The sequence below is a fragment of the Andrographis paniculata genome, unplaced genomic scaffold (assembly GCF_009805555.1).
Source record: "Andrographis paniculata isolate CXL003 unplaced genomic scaffold, ASM980555v1 Contig69END, whole genome shotgun sequence".
Classification (NCBI taxonomy): domain Eukaryota; kingdom Viridiplantae; phylum Streptophyta; class Magnoliopsida; order Lamiales; family Acanthaceae; genus Andrographis; species Andrographis paniculata.
The window spans coordinates 5618584-5645285 of NW_026137605.1; the positions used below are offsets into that span (position 1 = coordinate 5618584).

The following is a 26702-nucleotide window of genomic DNA, read 5'->3' on the forward strand; positions in this document are numbered from 1 at the left end:
ATATATATATAGAGATTAGAGGTGCTTTCAGTTTTCCCTATCTCGATTTGAATAGCAAGGGGTTTATTTTTTAGTGTAGAATTCGGTTTGTGTGAGATCTTTTTTTTTTGGCCACTGTTTTAGCTGTAGCATTGTTTTTCATTAATTTGTGGGATTACTTTTCAATTGTGTTGCGGGTATTAGAGCCGATATTGTCAGTTGAAAATACATACATATAATTGTATTTATAGATTATTTTATGTTATTTATTTTAAATATATTAATATATTTAAATTTTATAAAATTGTATATTTTATGCAATAATATCATATTGATGTGGATAAAAAAAAAAATGGTGATACTCAAAGATGAATATCTCTGTTGCGGATGTCCTAATCATATAAAAAACTAAAAATAGGATATACAAATTTACATATACACATGAAAGTAAAAAGATAAAATTGTCCATAACTCCTTGTAGTTTTGAAACTCTGCATAAATCTCACATTTACTTTACAAAATGTGTGGGACCCTCTTATACTTTAAGAACGTCGCATGAAACCCTTATATGATTTTTGAAACTCAGTGTAAATCTCCTCATTACTTTAAAAATTGCAGAACACCTCCTTATAATTTCAAAAATATTGCATGAAATCCCCTACCATGCAAAAAATATAAATAAGAAATCATCTTCTCATTACACAAGGGAGGTTTCATGGTTGTGGGGTTTTAATGCAACGTTTTTTAAAGCATAAGGGGGCACCATGCAACTTTTAAAGTATATAGAGATTTTACGCTAAATTTTGAAATCATAGGGGAATTATGAACAATTTACCAAATAAAAATAACAAAAATTTACAAAATATGTTTCCCTAAGGGTTGCTATAATCACACACACACACATATATATATATATATATTGGTAAACCCAAATTATGAAAAGCCCAATCTAATAAAATATACAAATTTATATATTTTATAAAATTTTATATTCTACACAATGATTTCAACATTGATGTGGATAATAAAAACAAGTGGAGATACTCAAAATATCTCCGTTGCGGATGCCCTAATCATATATATATATTGTTAAAGTCAAATTATTAAAAGTTCAATCTAATAAAGTATTAGGGTTGCGATTATCACAATTAAAAAGACTAAACAAATAATCAAGCCAATACTGTCTAAAAAAAATATGAGAAAGTGATTTTTGCCCAAAACTACACAGGTATGAAAAAATATCAATTACCACTTTGTTAACCGTCAGATCAAGTTGAAATTTTCGCGGAGTATTTGTGATTCATTGCTCTTTCAATCCAACGGTGAGATTTATAATCGGATGTTTATAATTTAACAAAAATTTTACAGAACGTGACAGATTTATATATATTTGACGAAGGACTTTAATTACCGCGACCATAATTTTTTGAAATTATTTTATTTTTTTTAATATTAGATTTGGATAATTTGTAAAATTATTTTTTAAAAAAATATATTTTGGATAGAATTAGGATTTGTTGCTATAATCATTTATATATATATATATTGGTAAACCTAAATTATTAAATACCCAATCTAATAAAATATTAGGGTTGTGGTTATCAAAATTTAAAAGATTAAACAAATAATCAAACCAAAACTGTCTAAAAAAAACTATGAGATAGTGATTTTGGCCCAAAACTACACAGGTTTAAAAAATTATCAATTTTGCTTCGTTAACCGTCAAATCAAGCTGAAATTTTCGCAGAGTGTTTGTGATTTCTTTCTCTTTCAATCCAACAGTGATATTTACGATCGAATGTTTGTAGTTCAAATAGAATTCTACAAAATGTGATATATTTTTTCGGTTCGTTTTCTTGATCTTGATTTTTTTTTTTTTAAATTTGTGATTTCGTTGGTTGATTGAGTTGTGATTGAGGCGTGTTTATACGCATTTTTTAACGACTCTTATATACAATTTGACCATATGTAGATTAGCTTTTCTGGGTTGGTGGACCCATGATTTTTTTTATATATATATTCAAAGGTTTTCTACGTTAAAATTATGGTTCTCTTTCATATTTTCTTTGCAAATGTAACTTGTTATTGTTTCTCGTGTTCTTGCAAGGGAATTGCATTTTTCTATTAATATATATATAGAGTGAAATTCTTGCAGTAAAATTTTTTGTTTAATTTTCTAAATTTTATATATATTTTTTGATCGAAAATATCAAGGATTTTATATATAAATAAATAAAATAATAATAGTTAAATACATATACACCGGGCATACCCGGGAAGCAACCAACTCAAAGGGAACTATCAACAGTAGCATGTCAGCTGCTAATTCAAAAGTGCTCAACTAATCAAAACTAATTGATATAAAATTCTGCACGCAGGAAGGGGCCATCACCAAAGGGCCAATCCCTACAATTAATAAAAATTAAAGTAAACAAAACTCCATAAAGCTTGAGCTGTCAAGCAGCCACAGCAACCTCCTCACCTTGGGATCAAAAGAGCCAAAACCTGTACATTAAACGAAGTAAAGACCATGTTTCATCTATTGTTTGGTTTTAAAGAGTATAAGATGCAATATGAGCATAATTTAATTTTATCTATAGAGATCTAGCGATCCAACGAGAAATTTTCAAGAGCCCCTTTGTTACGGGCAGTCCAAATGTAGTATACTGTTGATGCAAAGCCGAGACGGTGAAGAAATCTGAGAGAGGGATCCTGAGAGGTGTTGGAGCTGATCCAACTCGCAGCCGACTCAAGGCAGCACATGGTGATTGGGGCCTGCATCCACGAACAAATTGTAGCCCAGATTTGCGACGAGAATGGGCATGCAAAGAAGAGGTGCTGGATGCTTTCTGATTGAGTTTTGTAGAGGACACAGGTGTGATCAATCTCTAGAAACTCAAGTCTGTCCTTCGTCTTAATTTTACCCGAAGCCGCAAGCCACAGAATGAAGTAGTGTTTCGGGAGGATTGGGTAGTCCCAGAGGGTTAAAAAACTGTCAGTTGTTGTTCCGATCTCTAAGATAATCGACGAAAGCTGAGACATCAGAAATACCGCGACCAAAACATTTGTACAGCACTGCTCGAGTCTGCTCCAGATTACTGACCGCTGAAATCAATTTGTCTCTGATCAGAAGAATAGATTTTAAGAAATATTAGAAGTTAACTATATAGTGATTCTATAGTGATTCTATTACTCTTATTATTATGTATTCTTTTTTTTTATTATTAATCAATTCTAATATTTAAGCTATGATTAAAAAATAAATATCGAAAAAAGAAAAAATATAATGTATATATTTTTAAATATATTATAGTTTTAAGTATTATATTATGATATTTTTTTAATTTTGTATATTATGTTCAGGTTTTAACTATTTTTATTTGAAGAAATATCAGAAGAAAATTACATAACAAAAATAATGATATATATTAATATAAATTTAATTTAATTGTAAATTTTAAAATTTTATGATATATGAATCAATTAATGAAAGAAAAGAAAGAAAAAATAGAAGGAAAGATAAAATAAATAAATGATGAGGATCAATCAGGTATGATATTTTTATTTGTTTTTTGTTTGTTTATTTAATTAATTATAATTAATATTATGTATCTATTTTTTTAATTATCTATTATATTAATTTTATTTTCTACTAATAAATTTTTTTATTCTTAATATGTGTTTTTTACTAATTGATTTGCTTCCGAGTATTATATTCTAATATATTTCCTTATTGTATATGTGTTTTTTTTTTAATTGATCTGGCTGTGAATATTATATTCTAATGTATTTTTCAATTTAGTAAATTATGGTCAAATTTTAAGTATTTTAATTTGAAAAACAAAATGTTTTAAGAAATCCATACCATAATTTATTTTAATATATAAAAACTTCATTTTTATTTTATTAATTTCATTCTTGTGTATTTTTTAATTGATTAAGTTTTAAATATTATATTCTAATATTCTCTCTATCAACAAAAACTATGTTTATTTCCTATTTAATTTATAAAGAAAATGACCATGCTTCTCATTAATAGGGAGAATAATTTTTTTTTTTTTTTTTTTTTTTTGCACTTTGTAAATTATGTTCAAATTTTGAATCTTACATTTGACGGAATATTTGAGGAAGTCATACATAAAATTACAATAAATTTTAATATATACAAAAAAATTATTTTTATTTTAGTATTTTTATTTTTATGCATATGTGTAATTTTTTAATTATCTATTTTGATAATTTTATTTTCTACTAATAATTTCTTATGCATTTTTTTCAATTGATTTATTTTTTAGCATTATATTCAAATTATATTTTTTATTTTGTACATTATATTTAAGTTTTGAATATTTAAATTTGAAAAATACTTGGAAATTTTATATAGAAAATCATAATAATTTTAATATATAAAAATTTTCTTTTTATTTTAGTATATATATATAACTCAGCATGCAATCTATAATGGTAGTGGATATAATACTCTTTTATAAAAAATAAAAAATAAAAAATACTCCCTCTTAATATAAAAATAGTAGACAAATTAAGTGGGAATGAGAAAGTAATAAATTACTTAAAAATATATATATAATTGAAAAACACATGCAAACTAACTTTTAATGCATATGTAATTTGCAATCAACTTTTATAATATAATTCAATATAATTCAATATCCCAAATTATATATATATATATATGTATATACATATTATTGTTACAAAAGGAATTTTATATATATCAAAGCAATAGGATTAGAAATTACATTACGTATTACATATTGTTACAAAATAATGTTATATCAAGCAATACAATTAGATATTACATTATAGTATTTACAAAATGATGAAATAATAATTTTATGTCAATCAAAAAGTCATTTTCAATTGTAATAAATAGGACATCATAAGTAGTAGTGTAGTAAGTCATATCCTCTTACAACACAACAAATATATATATATTTTTTCTCAAATGGCTAATTGCAAAGAAATTGTTTCTGTTATACTAACTATTTTCTTGATCGAAGATATCATCTTGACATGTGAAGCTTCGCTAGTGACGATTGAAATAAGGAACAATATGGGTGACAAAAGTGATGTTAGTATTCATTGCTACGGAAATGGTCGCGATTACGGCAGCCAGTTACTTACTGCATCTGCCCCATTATATGGTTGGAATTTCGACTCGAAATTGTTCAAGTCTCCCAAGTATTACTGCGATTTTAAGACAAAACACGGATCCGGGAATTATGCAGTGTATGATTTCAAAATGAATTTTAGATGTCACGACGCATGCAAGTGGATAGCACAAGAGAATGGACTTTGCCTTCAAGAGAATGTAGTTAAGCATAGTTCATGGTGCCAGAATTGGAAAAATCCGGCCTTTATTGTAGCATGATATATATTATCTTACATAATCTTTGAAAGAAATTAATAAAAATGAGTAGTATGAACTTTAATTTGTACACCATATTTGGTGCTTAATGTTTTTTTTTTTTTTCTCAAAATGATTTATAAAAAAAAAAAATGATTCCGCAGTAGTTCTATAGTTATTATTTGTTACGGTCACGGAAGACTGCAACAAATTGTTTAAGTATCAATTGTTGTGAAATACCCCAAGAAATTAGTAAATACCAATTGTCAACAAATTATTACTACATTGTTGCAGTCGTTCGCGACAAAAAAGATAGAATCAAATTTTTTTATATAGTTTTATTTTAAAATAATAAATTAAATTTTAATATAATTATTTTTTAATTTTAAAATTAAAGTTAATTATATTTCTAAAAATAGTAAAACAAAGCAAAATTATACTTAAATTACTTAATCAATTTTAATATCAAAATAAAATACATTACAGTGAAAAAAAATTATACAAAATTTTAATAATACTATATAGTACGAATAGTATCATCATAATCTTCATATTCATTATTATTATTATCTCCATTGCCATAAAGTATAATATTGTCCACTTCTAGTGGCTTCATCGATTTGATTCCCACTTCCGCTCTCACTTTCCTCTCAACACATTTGATATGGATCAAATGGACTAACTATTTTGAGATAATATGGCTCTAGTTCAAATAGAGTTATACTGACGAGGCCGTCTTAAGCAAAACCGTGCAAGCACCTCAACTACCCCCGGGACCAATAACTCGGAGCAAAGTACGAAAATTTCAAGATTAAGTTTCAGCCTTAGCAATTCAATTGGACGAAGAAAATAAATTCAAAACACAGGCATGGAGGCCTCTTTCGTCCTTGCTGATTTTAATCCAACCGAACCAAGATCAAGACGAACTTCAGGAAGGTGCATTTTCATTGGCCCCACTAGAGAAGTCCAATCAATAATTTATTTAATGCTACTTGAATTTCCAATGTGATTTGTGGAAATTTCAAGAAGAATTAAATATTGTTGAACTTCCAAAAAAAAACCTTAAATGGTGGTGGATTTCCAAGACAATATAAATAAGGGTAGATTTTCAAGATGACATCAAAGAGAGTGGATTTCCGAGATGACATCAATGAAGGTGTGGAGTTCCAAGATGAGTTTAAAGGTCCAAGGTTGAATGCATTGAATCTATTATGTTTCCTAGGCTGATTGCATTAATTTGTTTTAACTATTTCCTAGAATGAATGTAATAGTTTCCAATTATTGCATTTATTTTCCCTTGTCTATAAAAGGGAAAATTTAGATGTAATTTGAGGATCTTTGTTTTTGAATATATTTGAACTTTAGTTCTTTCTTTAAACTAAGTGTTTGAGAGTGATTCCTTGCACTTTGGTTTATCCATCAAATCGGGTCTTTGGTTAAGTCCACAGGTTCGTTGCTTCCAACCTTCGCAGGGGTTTAACATATTCATTCGAGTTGTCTTTGTTTCGACTTAGTGGGTCTAAGACAAGTTCCTTAGGTTCCTAAGCAAGCAAGAATACTTCGGTACTGCAATTTTCCTTTGATTAAATATCTATTTCAACTGGGCATAACAAAACGTGAACCACCCCCCTCGGTTCCACGTCATCTGGTATCAGAGCCACATGATTCAGGTTTCTCAACTTGAATCTTTGTGTGTTTAAAAAAAAAAAAACAATATGCAGAAAAACAAAAAAAAAAGGAAAATTATTGAATTTCAAAAGTCGGTACCAATCAAAAGACGGTACTAAGTCATCCGGGTAGAAACGAGTTAACCTTTCTTCTCATTTCCATTTTTTTTTTTATTTGAAGAATTCCCTTTCCCTTGTCTTCGATCTTGTCTAAATACATCTTTACTCCTTGTGAAATTTGGTTGCGACACTGTGGATTAGTTACCAACGACTTGGATTTGGCTAAAGTGTAAGACGGAGAGGTTTGTTACGAGCGGAGTGATACACGAGGGTCGTGAAGGACTTTTATTTTTTTTCTAACAAATTATACATATATCTACAATATTTTTTCTAATGGCAGGTGAAGACAACCACCCTCATGGGTTTGATCCCAAGTTTCTCATGGACACCTTGCTAAAAGAAATGCGCAATCTGCACCATGCATCTCTCGAGACGATTAACAATAGGTTGGATCAGATCGAACTTAGCCAAACTCAGGGAGGCACTTCTACTCATGCAGGAGAACATGACCCAGAGGTACTGCCGGCAAGGAACAATCACCCACCACGAAGAAATGGTAGACATTTACCACCTCATGAGGATGAAGGGGAGTATGAGGATGACCATCTTAGAAATTGGAATCGTCGGGACCAGCGGAGACCAGAGGATGATGCCTTGCGATCTATCAAATTCCAAATTCCAAATTCCTCCATTCTATGGGAAATCTGATCCGGAGACATTTCTGGAATGGGAACGAAAGATTGAACTTGTCTTTGATGTTCAACCCTTGTCCGAGGTGCGTAAACTACGGCTTGCGGTAATGGAGTTTTCAAACTATGCACTAACATGGTGGGACCAATTGAGCCAATCCAGAAGAAGAAATGGAGAGCCAGCCATTCGGACATGGACTGAATTGAAGAGATTGATGCGCAAGCGATTTGTGCCATCATATTATCATCGAGATCTATTGCATAGGCTTCAAAGCCTTACTCAAGGATCCCGGACTGTTGAAGATTATCACAAAGAGATGGAAATGCTCTTGATGCAGGCAGATGTGCAAGAAGATCCGGAGGGCACCATGAGTAGATTTCTCAATGGATTGCACAGGGATATTGCCGATGAAGTTGATAGGTATCCTTCTCTTGACTTGGAAGAAATGTTACTTTTGGCCATTAAGGTGGAGCAACAACTACGGAGGAAGAACAAAATTGGGAGCTCTACCCACAAGAACTCCAGCCCACCCACCTACCCAAAAAAGGGTGAAGATAAGACACCTCTTGCACCACGACATGACAAAGGCAAGGCAATCATGGGAACTGAAGTGGCCAAGTCGAGTGCTTCACAACAGCCCAAATCTCAAGGTAACCGTAGTCGTGATGTTATATGTTTTAAATGTCAAGGTCGAGGACATTTTGCTAACCAATGCCCAAACAAGCGCACAATGATTCTAAATGCAAGTGGAGAGTATGAATCCGATTCGGATGAGAATAGTGAAGCTGATGGAGATGAATGTGGAGAAGAGGCCGACTATAATCTTGAAGCTGGTTTAACCTTGGTCACATTGAGGGCCTTGAGTGCATTGCCTAAGGAGATAAACAACGATGAACAACGGGACAATATTTTCCATTGTAGGTGCAAGATAGCCAACAAGGTTTGTAGCATGATCATAGATGGTGGAAGTTGTGCCAATGTGGTAAGTGATCTTGTGGTTCGGAAATTGGGGCTGAAAACTGAAGCCCACCCAAAGCCATATAAGCTGCAATGGCTTAATAATTGTGGTGAGGTCAAGGTTACAAAACAAGTCCATGTTGATTTCAATATCAAGGACTACAAGGACCAAGTATTGTGTGATGTGGTCCCTGTACAGGCATGCCATATCTTGCTTGGGAGGCCATGGCAATTTGACAAAAGGACAATGCATGATGGGCACCTGAACCGGTATACACTTGTTCATGATGGAAAAAAGATTAAACTCAAACCATTGAGTCCCAATGAAGTGAATGCCGACCAAAAGTACTTGTACCAGCAATTTGTTGAGGAAGCTAAAGAGAGAAGAGCGCGAGAGAAAAGTGAAGAGAGAGTTGTTAAAAAGAGTGAAGATACTTTGAATGCTAAACATTTGAGTGAGAAAGAAAAACATATGATTCCGAGAGGAAAGAAAAAGAGCGAAAAAGAAAAAGGAGAGCATCCACCCCCAAAGTTGTTCTTGAGTTTGAGAGAAGTTGAGCATTTGAGCGATGGTGAGACTAACTTCTTTCTTCTAATATGCAAACCAAATTGTCTATCTGTGCAGGACATGAGCAAGCTTCCCCCAAGCATTGCTACCCTCCTTGAAGAATACCAAGATGTATTCCCCGAGGATGTTACCGGTGGTTTGCCTCCAATTCGAGGCATTGAGCATCAAATTGAATTCATTCCCGGAGCATCGATTCCTAACCGTCCAGCTTATCGTGCTAATCCTGAGGAGGTCAAGGAGATTAGAAAGCAAGTTGAAGAGTTGTTGAGCAAGGGATGGGTTCGAGAGAGCCTTAGCCCATGTGCCGTTCCGGTTTTGCTTGTACCCAAGAAGGATGCATCATGGAGGATGTGTGTAGACTGCCGAGCTGTCAATGCCATTACGGTAAAGTATCGACACCCTATACGTCGCTTGGATGATATGTTAGATGAATTAAATGGTTCTACTATTTTTAGCAAAATTGATTTAAAAAGTGGATACCATCAAATTCGCATGAAAGAAGGAGATGAATGGAAAACAGCATTCAAGACCACTTTTGGTCTCTATGAATGGCTTGTTATGCCATTTGGTTTAACAAATGCTCCTAGTACATTTATGCGGCTAATGAACCATGCGCTTCGAAATTTCATTGGCAAGTTTGTGGTAGTTTATTTTGATGATATTCTAATTTACAGTAAATCATTTGATGAACATACAGAACATGTGCAAGCTGTTTTGAGTATGCTGCGTGATGAGAAATTGTATGCTAACCTGAAAAAATGCGACATTTGTGTCGCCAAGTGCAATTTTCTTGGTTTCATTGTAGAAAAAGAAGGAGTGAGTGTGGATGAAGAAAAGATCAAAGCCATCCAAGAATGGCCAACTCCTACTACCATTCGAGATGTACGAAGCTTCCATGGGCTTGCAAGTTTTTATAGGCGCTTCGTACGAAACTTTAGCACCATTGCAGCACCTCTCACAGCAATCACCAAGAAGAATGACAAGTTTGATTGGAGAGTAGAACAACAACAAGCTTTTGATTCACTGAAGCATAAACTTACACATGCACCCGTACTTGCACTTCCAGATTTTTCTAAGGCTTTTGAGATTGATTGTGATGCGTCTGGTGTAGGGATTGGAATTTATAGAAATATATATATATATATATATACATCACCTACAAAATGATAATAATTATAATATTTTTTATAGTTTAAAAGTTTGAAAATAAAACATGTCAATAATATTAAAAAAAAAGATAAATCTAATCTAATTTTTATTAGTTCCTTACATTTATTCTTTAATTTTCAAATACTTTTCCAGAGAGACTTTTTTTTTTTTTTTGAAACCATCAAATACATTAACAAGTTTTCTTAGATCCGGCTCATAGGTCCGTATGATAATTAAATCATAGGTCCGTATGATAATTAAAACTTTACAAACAATAATATTCTAGTGTTCAAAATGAAATATATATGTTCTAAACAAAATATACTTCAAAAGCTACAATATCTTTAGTAGGTCCATTTCCTTTACCCTATATCGAAAAACGTGAATGCTCTAAATATGTATTAGAATATATACATTATGATTTGTGGGGGCTTGTGAGTCTACTTTTGGTGGTTCTAAGTACTTTTTAACCATTGCTGATGATTTTTCGAGAAAAACTTAATTTTCCTAATGAAAAATAAATATGAGGTTTTTGGGATACTTAAAAATTGGAAAATTCAAGTCGAAACTAAAACGGGCAGAAAAATTAAATGTCTAAAAAGTGATAATGGTTAAATTTTTGTAACACTTGGTTTGATAATTTTTGTGTGCAAAATAGTATTAAAATGTTTAAATTTGTCGCCATGGCACCCCAATTTAGTGGGGTGGTTTAGAGAATGAACCGGACTCTTTAGGACGGGTTAAAAGTCTTTTGACTTTATTCAGTTTATTCGAAAAAATTTTGGGGGGTGATGTCGTAGTTACAACATCTTATTTGATAAATAGACTGGCCTCTATCCCCCTTAAAGGTTTATGTCCTAAAAGTAAATGGTTGGGTAGAAAATTCGACATTTCTAATGTTCGAGTATTCGAATGTTCTACTTTAATATATGATTGCACTAATGGATTTGATTTGAAAATAAAAAATTGTGTTTTCTTATCTTATGGTTTTACAGGGTATAGATTGTGGCTTTGTTCTAGACCTGGATTTAAAGCTGTTATTAGTAATAATGTGACATCTAATAATAATTATATGTCATGTTTGTATGTTGAAAAAGTTGAATTTTCCGAACTGCTCTTGGCAATTCTCGAGAATCAGGGTTTTACTAAACCTTTCAAACTCATTTGAACATCTAAAGATAGCATACATATAAGTTTCTACGTCTCTTTGAGTTTTTCCTGGCGCTATTAAAGGTCATGTGTCTATATCCTTTCATGAGTGTATAAAAAGCCAAGTCCGAGCTTTTCTTAAGCGGCCAACTCGCATTGGTAGTTCGTCTAAATTGTGTACCTATGGTTTACATGTACCTTGGGATGATGTGAATTATTTGTTCCAATTTCATGTGAGCTTTCCACATTGAATTCAATATTTGGCATTGTACCAGAGATGAAATGGGTATCTCATATTTAGAAATTTTTAATTGGATTTTACTCATCCTTATTACAGACTTGTGCACTTACTATTTATCTTTTTCAATACATTATGTTTAAATGTGGGATCTCCCTTTGGTTTACAAGGGTGAAAGGTCACTCCACCTATTATCAATTGGTTTTAAGTTGGAAGCACGGAGTCTTTCTTAATACACTCAAAACTCAAGTTATGTTTAATACTACACTAATTTGATCTCTTACTTCCACCTTTCAACAACAATGGCAACTTTATGCCTTTCTTTTTCTAACCAATATCATGGAACTTTTGGAAGTCTTCTACATTATGAGTATAAAGGATGTCGCATAGCCTTTGTAGTATAATTGTCCTGTAGAGATCAAATTCCTCTTCAAGTTTCAGATGTAACTAACGTCATACAACTTCCTCTTGCTTGAATTTGGAGTTTTTATTCTTGATGTCCTATTTAACCATAATTCTCAATGATATGTCATCCGCGTGCGAGATGGATGACTCCAAAATCTCCATGGAAGTAGTCTTCCATAATTTCTAAATTACTGCGAAGGTGTGACGAAACTTCAGAGTCCAAAACTACTGTTCGCAGCAACATTAAGAGCATGTCCTGTCTTGAATGAAGTGTGTGATCTTCTGCTTCCTGCCTCATTTACTTAAGTGATCACAATTATGCTTGAGGTGCAAGGTCCAACAAGCTGTTCCACCATTTAAATTCTTCTCTCAATGAACTAGCAACAAATGTCATTCATTTATGCTTCCGAAATCCGAATTCGAACAAATTTTTGTGTCATTCATACATTAGCAATTTCAAATATAGTTACTCTATATATAAAACGAATACCAATGTTCATTAATAATTCCATGGAAGAAAAGCTCCATCCCACATAAAAGATTAAGCCAAAGGCAAATCGGGTTAGCTATCTTTCCATCTAGCCAGTTTCAACACATTCAACACATTCTCGTACACAATGAATGTCACTGAAGAAGCTGGAGCATTTTTCAGCACATTTGCAGTCATACCTCGGTGAAACCCCCGCAGACCCTCAAACCAGTAAGCCAAAGAAAATAAGATCACTCAATTTGGAAAATCATGTTATGAAACATTGATACAACTCAGATTTGAATGCTATTTGTCTGTTCATGGATCTCACTTGTTTCCATACTATTTATTATCGTGGATGAAGATTGCATATATTTAAGTATATGACTTACCGTGCAGTGTCCTTCACAACATGGAAGCTATCCATGTATCTTGGAATCCCCTCAATGCCAGGGCGTTGCTGTAGTGTGTGAAGAAGAAGAAGAAGTAGCGATCAAGAAGGGGTAGAGTTATACAGCAGAATGATTTCACTTTATCCAGAAAGTGGATAAAAAACACAGAAAAACACATGCAAAAAACTTCATCACCAAACATATCCACATAAATAAACTCCTCTCTCAAAAATGAAATAACAAATCAAAATAACTAAATTCATTCAGTGTTCAATCATATTAGTTCTTTTCCTATTAAAATCATTATATATTCACATGTTCATATATTACTACTTAAAATCCACCAGTCCTCCCTACTTTCGAGGACATATATATGTTATATATAAAAATTTACAAAATAAAGAATCATTCATCTAACTGCACACAAACACTTTACTAACAAATCTTAAGTACTCAACAAAGCCTTTCTTAGTACCTGAAGTCTTGATCGAATAACCTGTCAGACGACACCAAATCAAATTAGGCAAGCAAAACCCGGAGTACAGTGAGCTGCAGATTATCGAGTTAGAAATGCAGCCTTACCTGAAAAGGGTAAGTCAACAAAATGGCAGCTAGTTTTGAAACAGCACCCAAAAAGGCATAATCAAATGAATCCTGCAGAAAAAAAGTGCCAAGAGGCCAATTCTTGTAAGCAAAAGCCAATGCAAAATGTTAGATTTATATCCATATCTACATCTATATCTATATCCATATCTTATACATCTCTATAATTTAGTTAATTATGATAAATTCTCTAATTTGCTATATATATATATATGTACTCTTCCATTTTTTTTCTTGGAATAATATTATTTTATTTTCCCCCTATTTCTCTACATGTTATCAGAGCCAACTACAATTTAGGTAAAATTATGGTTTAGTTTCCAATCACGAGTTCAGCAGCCGCCTCCTCTCAAACCCTAATTATACCAAAACTCTTGTTTTTCTTCTACTTCAATTTAAGTTATCATTTCAAACAAACAATATCATAATTCATCTCCTAACATATCGGCGACTCCAACCATGGTGAGAGAGCCTCCGTAAGCCGCCACACGCTCCCCCACTGGAGGACGACATAGATTCGATTTTAGCAATTTTTTGACCTTTTCCAACGGATTTTTCAGACACGCACCTCACCGGCGCGTTCCTCTCCTCAAAATGCATCAGGTAGCGTTGCCCTCCTCTGTTGCCGCCGTCACATGTGAGACACACACGACGCCAGCTGTCCACCGGATTTTTTCTCATGAAGCTTTTTTGCTGTTGTTTCTATGGTTGATCCATTTAAAATTCAAAATTTTCAACCTATTACTACCGATAAATTACAAGGTCTATCTAATTATAAGTCATGTGTTACATCTATACGATTTTGGTTCAAATGACAGAAACAGTTTGATCATCTTACAAAGAGAGAGTTAGAAATTAAAGAAGAACTTCGATCTGAATGGGCAAAAGTTGATGCCCAATTATGCGTCTTACTGTGGAATTCCTTAGATTCAACCATACATCCCACGTATCAAGTCATTTGAGACATACTATGAAGTTTGGAATAAAGTTGCTTTCAGTTACCGCAATGATATTTGGCGCTACTATCATGTACTCTCCAGTCTCGTTTTACTTAAAGATTACACACTTGATTTTTCTCACTTATGTGAGTAAGCTGGAAGTGATTCGACAAGAGTTTCATTCCCTAATTTCTACCAGTTCTGCAAATCCAGAGACTGCTTGGGATAAATTCTTTGCCGTATTAGCGCTTGTTCACCTTAAGCGAACTTGATATGTTCGAGACTAGATACTAAGAGGTGCCACTGTACCCACGCTGGATGATGTTCTTGTTCGACTAGTACCATTCTCCTCTAGCAGCAACACCCTTGTGGCTACCCCACCAAGGCTGAACTATCAAAGAGTATTAGTAGATGGGGTAGCCACAAGGGTGTTGCTGCTAGAGGAGAGTCATACTAGTCGGGAAAGTTGTACTAGTCAAACAAGAACATCATCCAGTGTGGGTATAGTGACACCTCCTAGTATCTAGTCTCGAACATGATCAAGTTCAGGCTTAAGGTGATCAAGCGCTAATACGGCAAAGAATTTGTCCTAAGCAGCCTTTGAATTTGCAAAACCGGTAGAAATTAGGGAACGAAACTCCTGTCGAATAGCTTCCAGTTTACTACATAAGTAGGAAAATCAAGCATGTAATCTTTAAGTAAAACGAGACTGGAGACTGCATCATACTAGCGCTGAATATCATTGTTGTAAATGAAAGCAACCTTATTTCAAACTTCATAGCATGTCTCAAATGAGAAGTATGGTTGGATCCAAAGAACTCCACAGTAAGGCACATAATTGGACATCAACTTTTGCCCATTCAGATCGAAGTTCTTTAATTTGTAACTCTCTTTGCAAGGTGGTCAGATTGTGCTTGTCCTTTAAACCAAAGTCGTATGGACGCAGCTCATAACTTATAATTAGATGCACCTCGTAATTTATCGGTAGTAATAGATTGAAAATTTTGAATTTTAAATAGATCACCCATAGAAACAGCACCAAAAAAAGCTCCTTGAAAAAAAATCCGGTGGACAGCTGGCGCGCCGTGTCTCACACGCGGCGGCGGCAGAAGACGACACTAACAGAGGCATTTTAAGGAGAGGAACGCACCGGTAAGGCGCGTGTCTAAAAAATAACTCGAATTAAAGTATAAGAAAAAACTAAAGTTTTGGTATATTTAGGGTTTGAGAGAAGCAGCTGCTGGAACTAACCGCGGCAATTGGAAACTAAACCCTAATTTTACCATGCAGAGAAATAGAGGGAAAATAAAGTATATTATTTCAAAAAAAAAGAAAAGGGAAGAGTATATATATATAGCAAATTCGAAAATCTATTCTAACTAACTATATCATGGATATAGATATTGATATAGATATAGATATGGATATGATTCTAACAGTAGGAAATCAAGTTTAACATTAGGCTCGATAAGGCTATCAACCAAGTAGCTCGGTTTCCTTTAAGAAATCAATAACGTACTTGGACTAAGATAAGCAAATGCTACTCTTAGAAAAGCAACTTCAATGCAAAAAAGCATTTTAGTCAATGAAGATCCCTACTTTGAGACTTCATATGAAAGAAAGACTTTAATTATTGTATTTCAACATCATCACCAATGATCACAATATCATTAACGTAGATGATCAACAACATTCTAGAGACATCAGAAAGCGAAAGAAAACTAAGTAATCAATGCCAAATTTTTGTAACCTAAATTTCACCACAAATGTGCTAAACTACCCAAACCACGCTCTTGGAGAAGACTTACAGTTCTTTATTCAGCTTACACCTAATTAATCCCGCCACCCCCCACCCGAGTAACAAATCTAAGTGATTGCCCTTCATAGATTGTTTCATGCAAGTCATCATGGAAAAAGTAATGGTGATATTAAGTTGATGAAGTGGCCAATCATGCAGAATTGCAAAACAAATGACCACATAAACAAGGATCATCTTGGAAACCATAGAAAATATGTTGTATAATCCAAGAATAAACTTGAGTATATCCCTCTGCAACTAAGCACACCATAAAATGTTAGAGGAACCATCGGAATGAAATTTGAGAAAACACACAACAGCATTCAACAAGTAGCTGACCCAAGAAAGAAGAGACGGGGTACCAAGTACGGTTTGTAAGGCTGTAACCTCTTCTTCAATAGCACAACGCCATTCAAGGTGGCCCAAAGCCTCCTAAGGCTGAGGTAGGAACAAAGATGACATAAATTCAGAATATGAAAGTAACAAAAACCATAACGGCATGAAGATGGAAATAGGATGAGAAGTATAGGAATTGCAACATTTGCAAATGGCAATGGAAAGATCAAGATTGTTGTTTGGTGAAAATAGAGATGTCAGAGATACTAAAGGTGGGTTGGAGTTAATGTCATATACAGAGGAGCGAGGAAATCAAATGTGTACCTGCCAATCAGGGTGAGATATATAGGGAGGGAGTGTGATAATAGAGTTAGAATGACTAGTAAACGACTCAAGAGATGGAGGCAAGGGAGAATATAGAAGAAAGAGAAATAAAAAAAAGGGCAAACACATTATCCTTGGATGACATATATGTGCAAGATGAAAAAGAGAGAGGTATAAAGTGTCCTAAAAAAACACATAGGGAGATATAAAGAAGCAAATCAAAGATAGGCTTAAACATTGATAGCATTTTTCAATGGAGTAGCCAAAAAATAGGTGTTCAAGGGACATTGGATCCAACTTATCAATAATAGAATGAAGTTGGTGCACAATGCAAACACAACTGAATATGTATAGATTGGAAATGGCTGTTTTCTTGGAAATTAATAGAAGTTTGACCAGATAGTGGTGCACAATGCAAACACAACTGAATATGTATAGATTGGAAATGGCTGTTTTCTTGGAAATTAATAGAAGTTTGACCAGATAGCATAGGGAATTCATGTGATTGTTAAGAAGACATTCGTGTGAATTAACATGTTGTGATCAATTTCAACATGTTAACTTTTCCATTTAACTACGCCAGTTCATTGTGAGGTATATGGGCCCAATAATTTATGTTTCCATATTAATTAGGGCAATTGGAAAATGATTTTAAAAAATATTTTGTAGCATTATCACTGGCACAGAATGAATAGAAAATGGAGAATATTTTAGAGCAAACTTTCATGAAATATAAATAGGTTAAGAAAAAGGATAAAGTGTTAACAGCTGTCCAAGTTGACATGATTCACAATTCAAGATGGAGATGGACTTCAAGTGAGGTAAGATATTCAAATTAAGCTAGTATGGGTGACCAAGGCGACAATGTTTAGAAAGTGAATAGATAGAGGAAATGTGAGGACAAGATTAATGCAAGTTATCAAAGTAATGTATGCAGTTCAACTCATGCCCTTCTCCAATCATCTTTTGGGACTTTCAATCTCGGACAATATCCGGTTTAGAAAAACATATATATATAATAGTTCAATTTACTATTAGTTTATTCTTGGACATAAACTTGGGGACAAATAGGGAAGTTGAAACAATAGAAGCATCAACACCATGAACGAAGGTGGGGGTTTATCTAAATTTGTGGATATTTATCCTAACAAGCCTTTTTTTTATTTTTTATTTTTTCATGAGCATCCTTATTGCAATGGGTGCAATGAAATCGTGTTCCCCTAGTATGTCCACCATGTCCACGTGCATGAGTCCCTCTTGCTCAAAGGGGGAGGATGTGTGACAAGTGTAATTGATCGACAAGAGAGCCAACAACTCTTTGGAAATGGAACAACACACAAAAGAGAAACCTCGCCAAAGGATGGAGATTTACATTACAAGGAATTTGAGCTCCAATTAGCTAAAGTTTGGATTTTAAACCTACTAAAAATGTCATTGTGATCAATAGTCTCGTTGTCTTTGCATTTCTCAAATGTTTGCCGAGATAGGAAAGAGATAACTAAACTTCTCATATTGATTTTAGAGGAAGAAAAAATAAATAAATAAGTGAGCTCTCTTGTTTGGATTGGAAGAGTTCAATGTATACATTGTACATGCAGGGTATGTTGTTGGAATAAAAAACTTAGCATAATCCCGTACTTCTTTGCACGTGATAAGATAAAAGGACATTGGAAATTTCCATTTCTATAGAATCGAGGAGAAGATGTAGAAACTAAGTACCATCAGCTTGGAAATTTTCCATGGGAGTAGCATCAATCGTTCTATTAGCAGGTACACTAGGGCCCGACTAAGATGAGAGAACTTTTTGGTTAATTAAGATGGATATGAGTGATTAGCTGAAGAAATATCATACGAGTTCAGAAGTGGGGTTAAGAATAGACTTCCGTTTTTGCTATGATACCATGTTGGAAAGATAGAAATAAAGCGGAAAGAGAAATGTATTATTTATCTTGATGTATTACAATACATAACATATCTTTATATGCAACCTAGAGATGTAAAAGGACTGAGTTGAATCACACCTTTAGTTTAGTAACTCAGACTAGTAAATTCACAAATCTAATAAATAAAAAATTCTTTAAAATATGAGGTTATACACATTTAGACCCAAGGCTATAGTGAAGATAGAAATGGACTTTTTTGGCGAAATTCTATAATCGACAAACACCGGAAAGAGCACACTGTCAAAACTCATTCAATCAATCGAGTAGAGAATTGTACACTACTTAGCACTCTATCTATTGATACATTAAGCTAGGCTTTCTCTTTCCCCCGATCACCGACTTCAGAACTAAACTATACCCACCAAAATAGAGAGATAAAGTAAAGAGATGTAATAGATACAAAGTGTTAAATATATATATATATATATATTGTTAGAGTTATATATATATATATATATGTATATATCAGTTAGTATTTGATTATAAAGCATGGGCCCAAGCCCAAATTTGATTAGGAAATTGTATATTAAGCATATAATGTATATGTTTAATGTATCCCTAGACCATAGCAGTTGATCAAAATATGTAACTATTTCAACAAACAAAATATGCAAGGCTTTTATAATTCATCTAGAATATTGCTACCACATTGTTAGCATTGTGCCTTTTATCACTCATTTTCTTTGATAGGAAAGCCATTGCCCAGTTCGGCCAAAATTAAAACCAAGTTAACAGTATCCATAGGTTTGTAATAAAAGGATATTCTCAATGAATGTAAATTAGAGTCTAAGCGTGACAACATTTTTGAAAAGACAAGATCATAGAGTATGAGCACGTACCAACAACCCATTGGCTATTCTATTTTTTCTTTCTCCAATCCTAATATTCATAGCAAATTTTCGAAGTTCTTCATATGCTGTAAATTGAACTGCACCATGTGTAACCTGCTGGAAATATACTATAACTCAGTATCTTTACAGCAATATGTGGATATACAAGTAGTCAACTCAAGTATAAGAAATATTAAAGAGAATTGAAAATTTTGTCCCTTAACTGCCTAACTGGACTCCATTATCATTTTTGCATCTAATTGAGAGCCATCTGGTTTAAGAACAATACGTGTATAGAAGTCCTTACTTCTATCCTTAAGCACTTAAAAACACACATACAGGGCACGTGCACTAATGTGGCTGACCTCAGATGATGTCAATGTCCCAGAGCTGACATGTATTAAGTTATTAACACACGTTCAAATTCAAGTTCAAATGAAAAGTTGTATTTAAAGAAAAATATAACATATAGGGTTTGTTTGTTTTGTGATGGTTTGAAGTGAGATTTTTTTATATAAGGTATAGGAAATTGTATACGTAATATAAAAATAATGAATGTATATAATATATTAATATTTTTGGGAAAATGTGTTGGTTTGTTTTCACAAAACAAACAAACCAATAATCTTTTAGAAATGCAATTTGGCTTACTTAGTTAGGTCAAATTGCAAAATACTACAAAATTGCATCCCCAAATCAAAGATAATGACAAACATAAAACCTACCCCAAAACACAGTCTTCCAGCCATTACCTAGCGGAGCTACCTAGCAATTTTTTGATAGAACAAATGCCGAGGGCATTACTTCATCTTAATGGATGGTCTCCAGAAGTTGTTGGGGCAACCACTTAGAGGGTGGCGGGGTGGGGCCTGCTTTTGAAGACTGAAAATGAGATAGGGAAGCCATTGGGAATGAAAGCGATGACTTCTAACAATGACCAGAACAAACCTCCCAGAAGGAAACTATGCTTGTTTTAATCACATATAATTTCCATCGGGAAAAGTATAAGGATTCCTGAAAGTGTCAACGGATTTGATGGGCATGCTGGTGACATTCCAGTAGACCCCGTCGTCTATATTTGTAGTCGAATTTGGTGTTAGAGGGGATGGAAAACAAAGAAGATGTTGGTTATGAAAACAAAGAAGATGAAGCCAATGGGTCAAATCGTGTCTTTGGAATGAGTAGGGTATATTCATTGATTTGAGGATTATCTATGGACATGGAGATTAAAGGGTTTTTTTTCTGCAATTTGGTCCAATTTGATCAAATTGCAAATATAAAATAACATTTATTTATTTTTTATTGCCACGTTAGCAGCCGGAAGTGCAACCTTGTCCGTCCATGACAGCTTTGGGATGTCCACATCATCTCCAGTCAACCCACACCAGCACACGTGTTCCTCATGTGCATATTTCCGGTGCTAGAGGATAGGAATAAGGACTTCTATAAACATTTTTCTAACATCAAACGGCTTATAATTAAGGTGCAAAAATGATAATAAAATCTATTTATAGGACAAAATTTACAATTTTCTAATATTAAATTATGAAAAGAAAGACAAACAAATACAAGGATTTAATGCAAACATAGCTAAAAGTTGGAAACGTCGAACCAAAAAAAGACCAGGCACAAGCCCTTTGTATAGTGCCCTCCATCCCTCTTCTTTTAGTATGGTTCTTAAAGCATCTGAAATCCGTTATATATGATACAAACAAGACACAATTTATAATCAACGGAAAAACTAGGTTGCACCAAAGAGTATACGTGAAAAGAAGGTATGCCTTTTACTTATCCCACAAAGCAAACATCAACAACTGAAGCGCCAAATGTTACAGTTGTAGGTACATCATTCAAATATTATCATGTGAAAAACATCCACCGCTTTTCCACATACTAATTTCAGTAGCAGGTGGGCTCCATATAGTTATCTAATAAATCATTTGGGAAGATGCTATTCCAATGAATCCAACATGTCTTCTTGATGCTTTTCCAATGCATATATTTCAACTAAATGAAGTAATTACGAAAAATGCCGCAAACTTATGTAGGAAAGCATGTCCAAGGAGAGTAAAATCAGAGAGAAAGAGGAAGAAAACTCTTCCTAGTGACGCAAGCTTTAACTAAATTGAATATAAGAAAAGCAAACAGCATGCTTCCATATATAGAGAAAGAGTGAATCAGCATTATTTCCACAGAATTGGGAATGACCCATACCATAATATAGGCAATAATCAGTGTGTAGGACAAAGTATGATGATCATGAAACACTATAAATTAAATTTTAAGTACATGACTTAATGTTAACGTAAGATTTAAGCTGACCATGAAAACCAGAGTATGGACGACCATGCTGAGGAGTCTGAAGCTGCAATCTTGCTTTCACCATCCAAACAGGATTGGTGCAAAGAGAGACCAAACAGGATTGGTGCAAAGAGAGACCTAAAGGAGTCATCAAGATACTTTGATAAGCTATTGAAAACAACTACAGTTTTTTCACACCAAATAAATACATATAACAAAAATCCACAAATATGTATCATTAAGTTTCAAATATTAACCAGGCCGCCTGCTTCTGCAGCTGACGCAAGATGCAGAGTGGGTCCTAGCTCCTCTCTGCTCCTCAGATACCTCTGCTTGGCTTTGCTGTAGCTGTAAGTATAGGTATTCATATTACAAATCTTACCAGAAATGCACGTAAGACAACCAGAAATATCCCTCAAAACACACAAACATTTGATCAGATGGAACCACTATGAAGCAATTTACCATGCACCAAAGCTGCTTCTTTAATAATATCAAACTAAAAGAAAAGCAGCACATCAGAATAGGAAAGCATATCAAGGCTATAACAATGAAATTGCCAAAAGCTGAGGAGCTACAGAAGATTTTTAAATTAGCAAGGCAATCCCAGTCCTACAACCAATATATTTAATTAAGAGTTTCATACAAAGAGTATTATCGTGTACAAATTTAATTAAACAAGAGATCCTGATAGTGTGGAACAATACATTACAAAAATGTGCAAGTAAGGTATGAGTTATGACTGAAACGCATTTTGCAATGTCCTCTTAAAAATTCAAAATGGATATGATACATATCAGAAATGGTATAGATTTCGAATGTAATGAGAAAATGAGACTGTTGGACCAAGAATGTTTACACATCAAAAACTGGCACTTCGCATATACATTCAGACATTAAAATAGCTTAGAACTAAAAACCACGACAAGACACTAGAGATGCTTACAGGTAGAATTATAAACCCCATGAAACAGTTGATCCAAGAAGAGCAGGGTAAAAACCAGTATATAGCCCTCTAAGACCCTGAAGCAAAAACGTATGGAAATTATTTGGAGAATTGAAAATTCAAATAACCCTCTAATATGTGAATTAATTAAAATCAAATGACAAAGTCTTAGTGCTGACCAGAAAAGATTCCTAAGTTGCATGTACCAATTGTTATTTTAAACAAAGCATTATCCCAAACAAATCATAAATAAGAAATTATATGGTTTTTGGAATTTGACATTGATCAAATTTTAGATAGCAACCAACAAGGATTATTCTTCCATACAGTTTATGCACTTTATGCCTTGACGCCAATGCTTCAAAAAAAATAAAATAAGAATAATAATAATAAGAAGAAGAAGAACAATAATAATACTAATAATAATAATAATGTATGGATGTAATTTTCAGTCCTTACTATTTTTGCAAAAATACATTATCCACCAAACATCTCTTTTCTCTGAAAAATATTTTCTTCTATGTGCACTGTGCAATTATTATGTATTACAAATTTATAACATCAATACAAGAAACTCCAAAAACATTTGAATCAAATAGATTGTTATTTTTATACTGAATGTGTATTCATTATTGTACTAAAAAAGAGATCACGGTTCTATTTACTTGTTGGATTTTATACCTACTTTTACTATTTCAATTTTTTTTCCTTCAAAAACATCAAATCAAATACCTATTTTTTTTTAATTTTATTACATTAAAATCTAATTTTAAATTCAAAACATCACATCAAAGAACTATTTCAATTCAAAATTTTATTATTCAAAATCAAAAAACCCATAATGTTACAAGCAAACACACCCTACATAATTTAACAAATTGAAACCCGCAAAATTACATCTAACAATGAAGAAAATATTTTCCAAATTATAGGTCAACATGTCTTGTAGACTCGCACCTAACAAATAAAGCATGTGGTATTCTAATCTAACCAATTGTTACCATATAACAAGATTATGCATAAGGCATTGCTTCCTCTTTGTGGGCTGGGCTATGTATTGCACACAGTTATAAAAGAAAGCTTCATATGAAGATTATGGAAAGTCATTTACTCATTCTTCTAGAATGTCAATAATGGTTACAAGGTGGGGGAGAGGAAGATAATCATCTCTATGTGAAACATATGAACAATATGAAAGGAAAGGAACCCTATATAACATCAATCAACGGATGTCCCAAAACAAAACAGAACAAACCTCAGCCCTAGCGATATTGAAGAGTCCATGAGGAGTATTCTTATATGTAGGAATGTTTGATATTCGGCCATCATTCACTAGTCAACAGTAAAGCACTGATCATAACATGATTCAAATATTATGATTACAATCTGAGAAAAATATGTGAGGAAGAAAACCTTGGAATCGGGTACGAACAACGTCAAGGGGGTGAGTGAAGGAGACGGTGGCAAGGCCGGCGGCAGATCCGGCAACGGCATTCTCCCACTGCCAGCCATTAATCATGGGCTAGCTTATGGCTCCAGATGAGCTTGTTTCAAATAAATTGGCGAATGACTCAACAATGTCGTTTCCCCTTCAGTGTTGTATCTCAATGATTCAATTTGTCCAAATAAGAAGTGAACTTACGGCAGGACACAAGCTTAAAATACTGAAAGAGGATAATAGTTGAAAGAATATAAAGGTTGTGCGAGTGTAGAGCTCCTCAGACCATAATGATGGGAACCAGCCCATAATGCACTACAACTCATCATCTAGTGCATTTCGGCAGGCCAAGCCACAACAGGAATAGGTTGAAGATTAAAACAGACCAACCAAACCCACTGGCAGGTTGCAGGCCTAAGAGATAAACCCATTAATTTTTTTATTATATTAGGCAGTATTCAAACTAATAATATATGTTTTGTAGACCATTTATAAAAACTATAAAAGAATTAATAAAAACAGTAACAAATAGATTAAAATCAAAAATTGCATTACATAGAGTTGCATATTTATAAACTCCATCCACACACTTTAAAGTTCCTAAACAAACATAAAGTTCCAATCTCAATCAGTTACACAATTAACAATCCAAATACAAAAACACAAGTTTCAAATTAAAATTATTTAGGGTGTGTTTGTTTCAGTTTTCGGGTTTGGGTTTTAATAGTAATATTTTGAATCTGAATAGTTTCTAATGTGATATAAATAGGTGTTTATGTGATGTTTTGATAGTAAATTTGATATTTAGTATACTATAAAAAATAAAAAATAAGTGCTTGATTTGATGTGTTTTGAGAGAATTAATAGTAAAAAAACCCAAACAAACACAGCCTTAATCATGTCATTATCAAAATCCTATTTGAGTATGTTTGTTTGAAGGATTTCTACCCATTTCTACTATTCATAAAAAAAAAAAAAAAAAAAAAAAAATCCCCCAAAAACATCAAATCGAACATTTATTTTTTATTTTCTACTAAAAATCAATTTTACATTTAAAATATCACATCAATACTTATTTATATCACATCAACAACTGTTCAAATTCAAAATTTTTACTATTCAGATCCCAATCAAAATCCAAACCCCCAAACAAACATACCCTTCATTTCCCTCTGATTCATCCTCACTGATGGACCCAATATCAGACTTAGAACTTTCTATATTATCGTCAATGTTAATTCTTTCATTCAAATCACTAGTGCCATGATTGTCTTTTAGTAATCTACAACTGTTATGAAATGCTTATATAGAAACAAAATATTCCTAATCAAAACCAAAACCTCAACTAACTTAAAAGAAGATAAACACTGAACTTATAATAGTAGCCGAAGCCAAATGTTAAACCCATGGGACTGGAAATGCCACTATATTGGGAAATGCAAAAATTGGGGAAGCCATTGCACTGCGAATGCAAAGAAACAGCACAGCACATCAAATTAGTATGCATACATTAAAGAAGAGTAAGGAGATAAGTGAAAGGTTTTGGCTATGTTACAATTCATGGACTATTGAAAACAAAGCAAATTCTTTTTCACCTCCTTTTCCCGATATATCCAGAACATTAATAATAACACTGGAGTTTGGAAATAAACAGGACATTCATTATGCAAAAGCCCTACAACCACCACCTAATATGAGAGAAAGATAATAAGAAACTTGATCCAGAAAGATAAGGTAAAGTGTGCAGAAATCGACCCCCACAATTCCCAAATTCTAAATCCATTAAAGTTTTACAGTCATACTCTTCTATCCCAATTAATTCATCATTTGAATATTAAAACAGCATACAAGATTTTCAATCCCACGCTTTCTTGTCCTTTCGAGTTGCAAAAAAAAAAAAAAAAACAAACAAACAAACAAACTTACCAGGGGTTTTGGCTGTTGGAGATGAAGCCCAATCCCAATCGATGACACAGAACGAAGATAAATGAGACGAAGAAGCTGAGAGAGCGACGAAAGAAGAAGAAGCAACAGTTCGGGGCTGAAGAAGAAAAACGGTGGCGAGGAGAAGAAAGAGAGTACAAAGGATCTGATCGCCCCTCCTAACCCGCGGCCCGTTTGGTTTGGATCGCCTAAAGCCTGTCTCCAAACGGC

General features: G+C 33.5%; 4 protein-coding genes across 9 annotated transcripts; 2 read left to right on the plus strand and 2 right to left on the minus strand.

Annotated features, from left to right (window-relative positions):
- Window positions 1-2583: 2583 nt before the first annotated feature.
- On the minus strand, window positions 2584-3021 carry LOC127263955 (uncharacterized). The gene has a single exon (XM_051293276.1). The coding sequence runs from the start codon at window positions 3019-3021 to the stop codon at window positions 2584-2586; it is 438 nt and encodes a 145-aa protein (XP_051149233.1).
- Window positions 3022-4945: 1924 nt separating this feature from the next.
- On the plus strand, window positions 4946-5371 carry LOC127263956 (S-protein homolog 19-like). The gene has a single exon (XM_051293278.1). It carries the CDS (start codon window positions 4946-4948, stop codon window positions 5369-5371), a length of 426 nt encoding a protein of 141 aa, XP_051149235.1.
- Window positions 5372-7492: 2121 nt separating this feature from the next.
- LOC127263957 (uncharacterized) lies at window positions 7493-10400 on the plus strand. Its single transcript, XM_051293279.1, has 2 exons — window positions 7493-10285; window positions 10356-10400. The coding sequence occupies exons 1-2, from the start codon at window positions 7493-7495 to the stop codon at window positions 10398-10400; spliced, it is 2838 nt and encodes a 945-aa protein (XP_051149236.1).
- Window positions 10401-12641: 2241 nt separating this feature from the next.
- On the minus strand, window positions 12642-26613 carry LOC127263843 (folate transporter 1, chloroplastic-like). 6 transcript variants are annotated; one of them, XM_051293100.1, is made up of 11 exons: window positions 26475-26613; window positions 24524-24962; window positions 24366-24442; window positions 22422-22512; window positions 22186-22302; window positions 21476-21549; window positions 19873-19977; window positions 13674-13745; window positions 13567-13587; window positions 13092-13159; window positions 12642-12921 (listed from the first exon to the last, which is right to left on the minus strand). In XM_051293100.1, exons 2-11 carry the CDS (start codon window positions 24627-24629, stop codon window positions 12894-12896), a joined length of 759 nt encoding a protein of 252 aa, XP_051149057.1. In that variant the 5' UTR covers window positions 24630-24962; window positions 26475-26613; the 3' UTR covers window positions 12642-12893. The 6 variants fall into 6 exon arrangements, with proteins under 6 accessions (XP_051149057.1, XP_051149053.1, XP_051149055.1 ...); XM_051293096.1 differs by having other exon boundaries at window positions 19873-19980; XM_051293098.1 differs by having other exon boundaries at window positions 19873-19980; window positions 24524-24774; window positions 26475-26595.
- Window positions 26614-26702: the final 89 nt, after the last annotated feature.